This window comes from Oryx dammah, unplaced genomic scaffold (assembly GCF_014754425.2).
Source record: "Oryx dammah isolate SB20612 unplaced genomic scaffold, SCBI_Odam_1.1 HiC_scaffold_17, whole genome shotgun sequence".
Classification (NCBI taxonomy): domain Eukaryota; kingdom Metazoa; phylum Chordata; class Mammalia; order Artiodactyla; family Bovidae; genus Oryx; species Oryx dammah.
The window spans coordinates 28,544,166-28,556,432 of NW_024070201.1; the positions used below are offsets into that span (position 1 = coordinate 28,544,166).

At 54.1% G+C, this 12,267-nt stretch overlaps 1 protein-coding gene across 2 annotated transcripts; it reads right to left on the reverse strand.

The window, feature by feature from the left end:
- Positions 1-25: 25 nt before the first annotated feature.
- TREH (trehalase) lies at positions 26-11,775 on the reverse strand. Of its 2 annotated transcripts, XM_040258165.1 has the most exons (15): positions 11,687-11,775; positions 5,335-5,435; positions 5,055-5,199; positions 4,885-4,972; positions 3,603-3,703; positions 3,357-3,449; positions 3,125-3,241; positions 2,897-3,019; positions 2,616-2,665; positions 2,333-2,527; positions 1,611-1,828; positions 1,228-1,339; positions 794-906; positions 482-535; positions 26-237 (listed from the first exon to the last, which is right to left on the reverse strand). In XM_040258165.1, exons 1-15 carry the CDS (start codon positions 11,773-11,775, stop codon positions 97-99), a joined length of 1,740 nt encoding a protein of 579 aa, XP_040114099.1. In that variant the 3' UTR covers positions 26-96. The 2 variants fall into 2 exon arrangements, with proteins under 2 accessions (XP_040114099.1, XP_040114100.1); XM_040258166.1 differs by lacking the exon at positions 3,357-3,449.
- Positions 11,776-12,267: the final 492 nt, after the last annotated feature.

Genomic DNA, 12,267 nt, shown 5'->3' on the forward strand with positions numbered 1-12,267 from the left:
CTCCAGGGATAAAGGATCAAGGTTCAGGAGAAGGTAGGGACACATGTGGAGATTGAATCGGCAGGAGCTGCAGCCAGATGGGGACCTGAAGGCCCTTCACTGTGGCAGGAGGCTGAGCAGGAGGGCGGCTGCCAGGCAGTGGGGCGCCAGGAAAGTGGTCTGGGCCCCTGAGCTCAGCCGGTCCCCATAGCGGTCCAGCAACATCAGGGCCACACCATTGGTCCAGCCAAACCCCTCCTGGAGAAAGGTAAGGTCCATGGGGCAAGATCCCTGGGCCAGGCCCCCAAGTCCTCTTATGGGTTGTAGGATCCCCACCTAGAGACACAGGCCCACCAGCCCCAGGGGTACCAGGCAGCACCAGTCGGGCTCCTCCCTGGGATCCAGCCTCCACAGAAGAAACTGAGGCCCAGAGAGAGGAGGTCATGGCCACTTATGGGGACAGCAGAGCCCTGAAGCTCCCTGGAGGACGTGGCCCACTCACCTGAACTTCATACTCCCCTCCACCACCTGGCTGTCCACCGTTGCTGATGTCATACTGAGGACAAGAGGATGAGCTTTCAGGTCAAGCCCTGCTCCAGCCCCCAACCCCAGGCCTCTAGGGAAGCAAGAAATGGGAGCCCCTTACAGGGAGAAGCTGCTCTGGCCAGCGGCTGAGCCCTGCAGTGCCCAAGGATGACCACCAGGTGCCGCCACTGCCCCTGGATGTGCGGGGCACCGGCTTTGCAAAGCCCGACAATTCCCCGTCTCACCCTGGGCAGGAGAACCCCAGGGACTGGGCTTATGGCCAGCTCACCTTCTCATACATGGCTGACTTTTTGGAGTAGACATCAAAGTTGGTTTGGATCCAATTCTGGGCCAGCTGGAAAGCTACTTCCTGGGCTTTGGCTGAAGGAGACTTGGCCAGACCTAGACCCCATCCATGGCAAGACCCTGAATCTCCAGAGCCCCCATCCCAGGGGAAGCAGAGGTCTGAACCTTATTCTCCCAAGGATTGGAAGAGGCCCAGGTGCTAAGACCACCTTCCTGGAACCAGAAGCCAAGCTGCTCTTAATCTAGGTTTGCTTAAGGAGAGCGGAGGGTTGGTTGCCCTCACAGGTGGGGGCAGGAGTAACTGTTTGCTGAGAGGCTGAGAGAGCAGAGAAGCTAGAGAAAGGCCTCTGCGTCCTTTGTTCTCGCCTCTACCCTTATGGGGTTGAGGTGGGGTAGGCCCCATCCCTGCCTCCCTACCTCTGATGACCAGGTCCTGCAGAGGGGCCCAGGCATTGGGGAAGTCCCATTGCTGGCCTGTCTCCTGGAGAGAGGTCGGGATTCCATACTGGTAGGTGAGGATCCGGCTGTCCTAGAAGGTTCCAGACATCATGACTGTGAGTGGGGGCTGGACAGGGAGCCAAGAGGCTGGGCCCTCCTAAAGCCAGGTGACCCTTCTTGGGCCTTCTCTTCTTGGCTCACAGCCGCCCCCTTGTGGCTGAAGTGGGGCCTGCAGGCTAAGACACTGGGTGGAGTTGGGGTGTGTGGCTGCCACTTACCAGAGGTCACAGGTCAGAGTCAGTGAGCAAGCAGGTGGTCCTGCCCCTCGTGTAGCAGCCCACCGTGCTCCAGGTATGCCTCACCTCCAGGTATTTCAGAGCTTTATCCACATCGTCTGGGTCAGAGAAGCAGCCGGCCCAGAGAGGAGCAAAGTTGGATGGATAAAACTGTAGATTCTTCCTCTCATTCTCAAGGTCATAGTCAAACCAGGCCCCTTTGTCCTCATCCCACAGCACGTCCTTCAGGGCAGCCATGCGCTCTGATCGCAGATTTCTGTACTTTGCGGCTTCAGAGTCATTCCCTGGGGCAACACTCCCTTTAGGCTAAGCCACAGGGCCCCCCGCCTCCCAGGGGGTCTAGTTTGACCCCCGTTGTCCTCCCCCGGGCTCAGAGGTCCTGAGCACCAAGGGGCCATGCTGATGGGGAGCAGACCCCGCCGCACTTCATGCCTCTAGCACCGGGACTTCCCTGAGCACATGGTCCCAACCAGCCCCCAGTCCCTGCACTGGTCTGTCCCAGGTTTGTCCTCACGGGGAGACCAGCTGGCTGTGTGGATTCCCCTGGCTCTGAGGGGTCAAAGGGCAGGGAGAGGGGACAGAGGGGTTTGGATCTATGGGGTAGGGTGTCCCCTCCTAGGTCCTTGCAGTGAGAAAGGTAGGGACACAGCTGCTTTGGGGGTGCAGGGTGATGCCGGGGAGCTGGAGGTCCTCCCCTCATGGTCCTCCTTGCAGCTCCACTGCCAAGGCCGAGGCAGGGACCCAAGCTGGGCTAGCGCCCTTCTTCCCTTCCCTGCAGGCATGCGTACCCAGTCTGGAGTAGAAGTTGCTCATGAGCCCCTCCGCCTGGCACAGGAAGGCGTTGAGGTCAACCGGCACCAGCTTGCTGGTTCGGATGCTGCTGAGTGAACTGGGGTTCGGGCCTCCCACGAGCCAGCGTGAGGAGAAGTCCCAGCCGGACTCGGCCCCAGCCTTGAGCTCGGCCAGCAGAGCATCCCGGTTCCCTGTGAGGCCAGGGCAGCAGCAGACGGGAGGCCGGGGCCTGATGCACCACCCAGGCCCATGCTCAGCCCCTCCCTTCCTGCTGCTCACCTTCCGGCAAGGTGGCGGCCAGCTCTTCGTCTTTGCTGTAAGACTCTGGCCTGGTGAGAGGAGAGTGGGGGGCCTGGCACTGCGGCTCTAGACCCTCCATGCCGGCGCAGGAGGCCCAGCCGCGCTGGCTCAGCCATCCTGGGGCCCCGGACTGCCCAGGGCTATCAGCTCATCATCTGAGAGGTGGGACTCAGTCCCCCACCCTCCTGCCCAGGGAAGTCCTGACACTCAAACCGGAGGGAACACACAACTGGTTGAGAGGCTGGCCAGGTGGGTCTTACCTGGGGCCCCCGTAAGGGACTTCATAGTGATTCAGGCTATAGCTCTTTCCCCTGGAACTCACAGAGATGCTCCTGTTCTTAGTCCAAAAGTCCAGTTCCAAGGCCAGGGTCTCAATGTGGTCCCTGGGGTGAAGCCGGGCACTCTCTCAGTCCAGGCGCCCCACCCCAGCCCCGCCCCAGGGGGTCTCAGGAAGGGGGATGCAGGGCAGCACCAGGAGGGGTGCCCACCGTAGGAAGGTGGTGTCATTGGTGTGGGCCACGTAGCGGTCCATCATGAGGGTCAGGAGCGGGGGCTGGCTCCGCTGCAGGTAATACACGCGGGCCCCATTGGGGACGTATCCGTACCTGCCGAGAGGAGGCCTGCTGACCGGCCCACCCGGCTGCCAGAGCCGAGGCAAACTCGCCCCAGGCCCACGGCATCTGTTCCCCCAACCCTGGCTGGGTGCCCACCCCGCCTCACGTCTGCACCAGGTCCAGGAAGTTCTGCAGCATGCCCTTCACTGTCTCGGGCATCTCAGAGAGGAGCAGACCCTCCATCACCCAGTAGGAGTCCCTGCCAGGGGGACAGACAGCTCAGACATTGCTCACACCACCCTCTGCCCCGCACACCTGGGCCAGGACAGGGCACCCAGCCCACTCAAGATGTTTTGCTGGCACTGGGCTCCCCTCCCCACCCCTCACCCTCCCGCAACCCCTGGCTGCTCACCAGTAGTAGAATTCCACAAAGCGCCCACCGGGCACAATGAAGGGGTGTCTTGAGTAGATCAGCGAGAACTGCTTGGGGTGGCTGAGGACCTCTGGCTTCACCTGGAGTCAGGAGAGAGGACACAGGCACCCTGGGCCCATGTGGAGCAGAGGCTGGAGGCCCTGCAGCCTGGGCTTGGGCTCTGGCTCTGGCGCTGCTCAGCCGTGTGGCCTTGGTCCAGGCCTGGGCCGTGGGGAGTCTAGTCTGCTGGCGCCCATGTGCCGGCCTCTAGAATCCCAGCAAGAGCAATGGTGTGCAGGAGCCTGGACCCCCTCAGCCCGGCATCCCAGTGCTCACCACACAGCAGCCAGTATTAGCAGCCAGCTGGTGGGAGTTTCCTCTAGCTCCCAGTGCCCCCTGAATCTCTGTGGCCACCATGAAGCCAGGCCCAGAGGCTCAGGGCCCCCAGTTCTGGCCCTCAACAGCTTTCTCCAGTGAGGCGGGCGTGAATGAATGTGCCCAGGGGAGAGCGTGGGAGCGCCAGAGCAGGGCTCGCTGCTCTACATCAGGTGTTTTCTGTTCATCCCCTCCCAGCCCTACACACGTGAGGGGGTTTAGTGGGAGAGAGGTCAGCCTGTCAGAGATTTGGAGAGGAGCAGAGGAAGGGGCTGAGGTTTTCCCCTTTGGGTGGGGGCCAGTGAGGAAGCAGCCCAAGCCAGCACATGCATGACCCTGGAGCCCCGCTCTGTGCAGTGGGTGCCAGGGCCCTGGGGCTGGGCTGGAGGACAGGAGCTGTGCAGCCCTGGGCAAATGGCTGCCCTCTCTGAGCCTCAGACAAAGGGGAGAAAGTGCATAACAGACAGTGCTGAGCACAGGCCTGGGCCAGAATCAGAGGGAGCAATTATGGTTCCTGAGCAGAGGCCTGGCCCGAGGAGATCAGGCAAGAGGGAGCCCAGCAGGGGAGTGAACAGTCGCCACGGGATGTGAAGGGCAGGACGGGGCAGCTGGGGGTAGAGGATGAGCTCGGTTTGCCTGGGGGAGGCTGGGAGGGCTTCAGGGAGGTGAGGAGTTAGAAGTAGATGTTGCCCGCCTCCCTCTCAGAAGTTCTTTTTGGAGAGTCCTGTTCAAGGACTGCATTCTCAGGAAATAGGTCCCAGTGTCTTGCTGGGTCCCCATCAGGTGTTTTCAGTTCATCCCTTCCCAGCTCTACACAGGTGAGGACGTAGAGGGAACAGGAAGGGCCCTGGGCGGCTCACCCGTTCCCCACCTCCATCTCCCTCTGCCAGGCCCAGGGCACTGATACCTTCTTTCCCAGCTTCTTCCAGAGTTGGTGCAGCTGCCCTGCCCAGGCTCGCAGCTTGGGGTCCAAGATCTTCTGCAGAAACTGGGGACTGAAAGACCACGGGGCCCACAGGGTTGAGGGTGGCAGCCCTGAGTGAAGGCCCCTCTCCTGTTCCGTGTCCAGGGTTGTACCTGTCTCTCCAGTCCTCGGGTGTCCAGGGCTGCAGCTCCTGCCCCACAGCCCGGAAGTGTTCTTGGACGAACACTTGCAGCTCCTGCCGGGGGATGCTGAGGTTGTAGGCCTGGGCCAGCTCGTGGAAGTGCCTCAGGACTTGGTCTGGGGGACAGGCAGCAGGAGGGGTCAGCGGGACCCCAGGGAGCCTTCCCTGATCAGATACCCCTGCCTGCCTGGTCTTGCCCCCTGCCTTTTGGTGGAAGATTCGGGAGAAGGCAAGGCCCCCAGGGTTCTCACCTGGAGCTGAGGACAGTGGCATGTCCACAAACTGCTTATCATCCTGGTAGAGTTTGGCCATCTGAACTTGCCGCAGGAGCTCCCCGTGGCAGTAAATCTGGCTGCAGGGAGAATCGGGGAGGGGAGTAGCATGGGTCACCACCAACAGGGGAGAAGAAAACGGGAGTCTGGGGCGTGTTGACTGGGAGGGGTGAGAACTGTATGTGTGCCAGGGCATGTGCACATGTGTGCCTGTGCAAGTGTGTGCCTGTGCACGTGTGTGGTAGGGGTTTGTGGGTGGTGGTGACATCAGGGCTGAGAGAACGTGGAGGGTCCTTGTGCAGTAAAGGACCTAAACAGCTGCCTGAGCCCAGCTCATTGGTTGGTTTGAAACAGTATGGAAAGCCAGGTGGACAAGAGGAGGGAGGGCGCTGTAGCTCAGGGCGTGTCCACACCAGGAGTTTCCTGTTCATCCTCTCCCAGCTCTACGCACGTGAGGTGGTTTCAGTGGGAGAGAGGTCAGCCGATCAGGGATTCAGAGGGGAGGAGCGGAAGGGGCTCGGATCTGTTCTCACTGGGATGGGGGGCTGGCGAGGAGCCCGGAGCGCTGCTCAGTGGTGCTTTGATCAGCAATTGTGGGATGGACCAGCTCTCTGTTCAGTGGCTCCGTGTGGACCCAACTGGAAGGGCTTGTGGCAAAACCCTGTGGATTGTACTCAGTGGCTGCAACGAAAAGTTTAAACTAGGAAATTTCCAGATGCAGTGTACGATACACACCATATGGAGAGGATTACTAGCTTGCTATTGGATATTGATGGAAACCTCCTCTGTGATTGAAAAACACAAAACATTCTTGAAACCATGAAATACCCATAATGCCTTGGGTGATGTCAGAAACGCTCTGATAAAGAAGGTAATGCCCCGGGAGTTCCTTAACGATGGAAATGGTTTCCGCAGGAGCAGGCTGCTGGGGGAATGCAAGGAGATACTTTCTGTGTTCAAGGGCAGGTGGCCTCACTTCCTGCAGGGCTGACTGGGGAAGCAACATAGAAGCCACCAGGAGGTGCCCCGTGAATAGCTTTTTATTGACCAAGCAAAAACTTGGTCATTTACTGATGGCAGTTCCAAGTGGACAGACAGTATCTTGGTTGGAAAGCCACTGCACCCTAACTACCTGATGGAGATCTTTGGAAAACATAAGAACAAGCCAGCCCCATGGGCTGAATTGCAAGCTGTTTCCCTTGCAGTGGGTCTTCCCCTGGTGGCTCAGATGGTAAAGAGTCCACCTGGAATGCAGGAGACCTGGGTTCGATCCCTGGGTCAGGAAGATCCCCTGGAGAATGAAATGGCAACCCACTCCAGTATTCTTGCCTGGGAAATCCCTTGGACAGAGGAACCTGGCAGACTACAGTCCATAGGATCATAAAGAGTCAGCCACTTCCCTTGCAGTGATGGAAGAAGTGAATGAAGAAAGCCCCTATGTTTGGCTTTATATTGATTCATAGACATCAATGTGTTCTATTTTAATGCACTATTCAAATTCCCATAGTGTTTCCATAGGACCATGCCACAAAAGGGCATAATTTTTACACGCCAGTTTTCCATTGCCCTTCTGTCTGACCATATGGCCAGGCCATTGGCCCCTGACCGAGAGTAGGCAAAAACCCAAACACAGCGACAAACGGTATGTAACTCAGCCCACTGAGCTGATTTGATTTTGTCTTCTTTGATAAGAGTGGCAGTCTTTCAAACAGTATGTTGTATGTTCACCTTGGAACTGCCATCCATAAACCAAGCAATTCATTGTCAGTCAATCAGGAGCTGTTCATAGGGCACTTGCCCAGGTGACAGCTGAATCTGGTAGTTCCTTAGGTGGTTTCAGCATCATCCCTAGGGGAAAAGAGTCTGCCTGCTCTTAAATATGCTGAGTAACTCTCCATTCCCCCAGGAGCATGGTCCTGCATAAACCATTTCCATTTTCTTATGGAACTCCTCTGGGCATCTCCCTCTATCTTAGAGCATTTTCCAATATCACCCAAGATAATATGGGCATTTCAGGTTTCAAGATTATCTTTTGACCTTCAGTCATAGGGAAAGCTTCAATTAATATCTGATAGCAAACTAGTAAGTGCCTCTCCAGTTACCAGAAATTCCAAAGTCTCAGCTGGGAGGTGCCCAAAGACTTTTCCTGTAAGTCCCAGTCTGTGCTCCGCAGAAGAAGGCTACAATCTATGTGGACTCAGGCAATCTTATTGGTTCTCATTTGGAACAGTCAATTAATATTGCTTGAGGTATGGCTTTACATGTCTTCTTTGTAATGCTAGACTGTGGAAACATTCCCCAGTCAGGCACAATATCCATTCCTATAATACATTCAGGTAAAATAGATGCAGTCACTTCCCAATAGAACTGTTCAAGTACCAATTTTCATTCAAACTTTCATCTTGGTTGCACCAACACTTGCATCCCTCACTGTGCACCTCTTAGAACTTCAGCAAGGTTTGGGTTTTGAGTACCAGGGAGGGTAAGTGTTCCTCGTCAATCATGACATTCATTTCCATAAAACATTCAGGCAAAGGAGAAACAATCCTTTGACATAAAGCCTGTTTAAACATTCCATTTCTTTTATATTACCTTTCACCTTCATCCCATCAACTCTTGCATTTCTATATCCTCTTAATCTGACTGTAGCCTCTTTTAGGTCCTCACCAGTGGCTTTTGGTACCTCAGTGCATGGGGTTCCTATGTCACAGAGTCCAGGAGCCTCCTCTACCCTCTGACCATTTTGCCCACAGCTATGTATCTGGTTTTGGGTCTCCAGTGTGGGACAGAGCTGACCCAACCATCAACCTTTATCTTGATTATATTTTGGCACCATTGCCCCAGCAGATTGGAGGTCAGGCTTCATGTTGCTGCCTATGTCTTGCTCCCAAGTTGCTCCCAAGTAGGGTGAATAAAACAGATTTTTCTCAGGCCTTTTCATTTTGGATGACCTGCAGGGGTTCCCATTGGTTCAGTCAACCTCGAAGGATGCTGTATGAAAACCTTTCTTTTGACCCTATCCACAGTCCATGGGGATGCAAAGAGTCAGACACGAATGAAGCCACTTATCGTGCATGCCCATGGCTGCTTTATTCATCCCGTTTCGAAATCAGTCCTTTGATTCTCCCTTTTCTTCATCTTTTGTTTTGCTCCCATAAATGTTTGCTTTATTTACTCCTTTTTTTTTTTTTTTGGTCATGCAGCAGGGCTTGCAGGATCTTAGTTCTCCCACCAGGGCTCGAACCCTTGCCCTTGACACTGAAAGTGCAGATCCTAACTACTGTACTGCCAAGGAATTTCTTATTCACCCCATTTTTAAAAAAATTATTTATTTACTTATTTTTGGCTATGCTGGGTCTTTGGTGCTTGTTTCAGAGAATGGGCTCTAGGGTTCTCCAGCTCAGTAACTAAGGCTCACAGGCTTAGTTGCTCTGTAGCATGTGGGATCTTCCCAGACCAGGGATCAAACCTGTGTTCCCTGCATTGGTAGGTGGATTTTTAACCACTGGACCACCAGGGAAGTCCTCACCTCATTCTTAATAACTGTTTCAGGATGTCTATCCTGCTGGGACGAGATCACTGGCTCTGTCCTCTGTCCTCTTGGGAATCAATCTCATTCTCTTCATTATTTGTTGCTTCAGAATAATTTTTTCCTTAGGAAATGGCTCTGGGGCTAGTGGCTGCACATCAGGGCAGCTAGAAGCAGGACCTTCCCCAACACATCCTGTTAGCAGAGGCCCTGAGACCAGAGACTGTATTTAGGACTGACCAGAATCTCAGTTTGGCTTATCTCTCACTTTCATTTTTGCTATTCTAGATGACAATAACCAAGAAATTCTATTTTTTATTTTTTTCTTCTTATTTTGAATTTCTTATGCATTTGGTCAGCTAATACCCCAAGAGTTGGATTCATCAGCTCTAACTTCCATTGGTAACTTTTACCTCCAGTAACTGATCACAACAAAACTGCTATTCTGAACACATGGGTGACCCTGTGGCCATCCAGGAACAAAAAGATGCTCATTCCTTGCCCTTTCATCTTGCACTTTCCAAACCACGTGTTTTAGTGAGACAAGATCATCCTAGCAAATCACACATGTTCCGACAACAATTACAATATTGCAATAAAATTCTGTCACCAAGAGTTAGCTTGGATGCCACCCCCAGGTCAAAACGATAGCCCCCAACAAGATTGCCTGCACTCCCAGCACCTGTTATGAGTTTAGGGGTCTTGAAGTTTCCACCACTTCTGACCACTGGCTACAAGTTCAGGGGTTCCCATGAGAATTTGCTAGCATTAAAGTTTTAGTGATTTACAAGAATGGTTCACAGAACTCATGAAAGCACTATATTGTGATTGCAATATAATTCTCATAAGGGTACAAGTCAGGACTGGCCAAACGAAGACACATATAGGACAAGGTCTGGGAGAGTCCTGAGCACAGAGCTTCTGTGTTCTCTCCGCATAGAATCAGGACACTTCAACCTCCTGGCACATTAAAATGTCAGCCAAAATGAGGCTGCACTGAACTTTGGTGTCCAGAGTTTTTCTTGGGGTTTCATTGCATAGGTGCGTGCCTGGACGTGTGCTAGGTCGCTTCAGTCACGTCTGACTCTGCGACCCTATGGACAGTAGCCCTCCAGGCTCCTCTGTCCAGGGGATTCTCCAGGCAAGAATCCTGGAGTGGGTTGCTGTGCCCTCCTCCAGGAGATCTTTCCAACCCAGGGATCAAACCTGTGTTTCTTATGTCTCCTGCATTGGCAAGTGGGTTCTTTACCCCTAGCACCACCTGGGAAGCCCCGTTGCATAGGTATGATTGATTAAATCATCAACTATGTGATTAAATCCAACCTTCTGCCCCCTTCCTTCTCCAGAAGGCAGGAGGTCAGGCTGGTATCAGGTACCCCAAAGCCCCAACCCTCTAATCACTTCATCTTCTAACATAACCTATCCTACTTTTGTCATCTTATTAGCATGACCCATCTAGGGACTCACCATGAGTCACCTCACTCATAGAAGCTATTTGAGCTTAACCTGAATACCAAAGACACTCCTATCACTTGGGAAATTTCCAAGATCTTAAGAGTTGTATTCCAGGAACTCAGGACAAAGACTGGACAAATTCTTTGTTATACAATATGTTGTTTGTGCAGTAAACAGTTGACATAGCAGATTGTGTTCATACCCTGTACATTTCAAAGACAGTCTGATACATGCCTAAGAGATACCTTCTAAGCTCCTGGGGCCCTACCTGATAAATTTTTGCTTACTGGGACCTTAGACCATGCCAGATATTTTATCCTATTAATGTGATTTAAGGTCGGGGCTGAGGGCCACCCATTATCATTTTGACCTTTAGAGACCTGGAGAATGAGTAACTAGGGTCACCATGAGGACACACTACATCCCCAGTAAAAATTCGTGGATGCCAAGGCATCCTGGCTGGCCACGCCTCATGTGTGTATTAAACTGTAGCCGCGAGTATAAACATTTGTGAGTACTAGTGGAAGATATGGGCTCCCCTGGTGGCCCAGGGGTAAAGAACCTGCCTGCCAAAGCAGGAGACATGGGTTCGATCTCTGGGTCGGGAAGATCCCCTGGAGAAGGACATGGCAATCCACTCCTGTATTCTTGCCTGGAAAATCTCACAGACAGAAGAGTCTGATGGGCTATAGTCCACGGGGTCACAAAAGTCAGACACAACTTAGAGACAACAACCATCACCAGTGAACTTCTATTATTACTTCTCTTGCTTGTTATATAACAATAACCTTAATAATAACCTTCATGGACCTCATTTTCTACTTCACTGCTGCAACCCAGGAGGCATAGCAAGAACTCAATAAACCCATGATGAAGGGAGAGTGGCTGCCCTGTGAGTCCCAGAAGCAGGATGAGGTCACTCATCCCTGCTATTTGGAGATGGAAACTGTGGCTTTGGAAAGAGGTTTGGTCATGGAGGTCAGAGGTCAAACCCAGGAGCTCCTTGCAAGTCCTTACTCCCACTCTCACATCCAAGGCAGGGAAATTGAACAAAAAGTTTCCCAGAACAACCCTGAGAACAGGCCTGCACAGTTCAAGGAGCAGCTAGAAGGGAGGGCAAAGGGAGGGAACGCTCCCTGGGTGGCAGGCTCCTGGCCTATGTCCAGCTGCCCACAGGCCGCCCCATCTTTTCCCAGCGCTGGGGGTCAGTGCCCAGCACAGAGCCTGAGACCTGATCTCCTTCCCTTCCCTCCTCTCTGGAGGGCTGACCCCAGTGCTTGAGCTCTCTTCACAGCCCTCCAGACCTGGCCTTCCGGCTGCAACCCCAGCTGCCTTCTCCGCTCCTACCTTTCACAGGCTGGGGGCAGGGCCTCCTGGGACCCCAGCCCCAACCCCAGCAGGAGCAGCAGATGCAGCCCCCAGGTCCTCCCCTGCATGACGCTGTGGCTGCGGCCAAACAGGAGCACCAGGTGCCTCCTGCTCGCCGGGGCACAGCCTGCTCTCCTTGCCCGCCAACCCAGGGCAACCAAAGTCCAGGTCTGAGGCGTGGCCACGCAGAGCTGGACCACGCAGATGGCTCGTTGCTTCTGCTCTCAGGGGCCGCCCCTCCCCCCTGACTTTGTCTTTTCCTCCTCTTCTGTTTCTCAGCCTCCACTGGGGCCTCCTGCTCAGGCCCTTCCCGCAGAGGCGGGGTGAGTGTGGGGAGATGGGACAAAATTCGGCCACACATCTGTGACCCAGATGCCAGTCCCTTTCATGGCCCCGAGGCTCCCACCTCAGGGGGTTACCATTTCCTTTAATATTTCAAACAGAAGGGCTCAAGATTCTGTCCCAGGTACTGTGTGAAAGCCCGGGACCCTTGCGACTATCTACCAGGAAGGCTGTGGGAGCACAGGCGGGAGGAAGACCTACCATACTCGGAACATTTG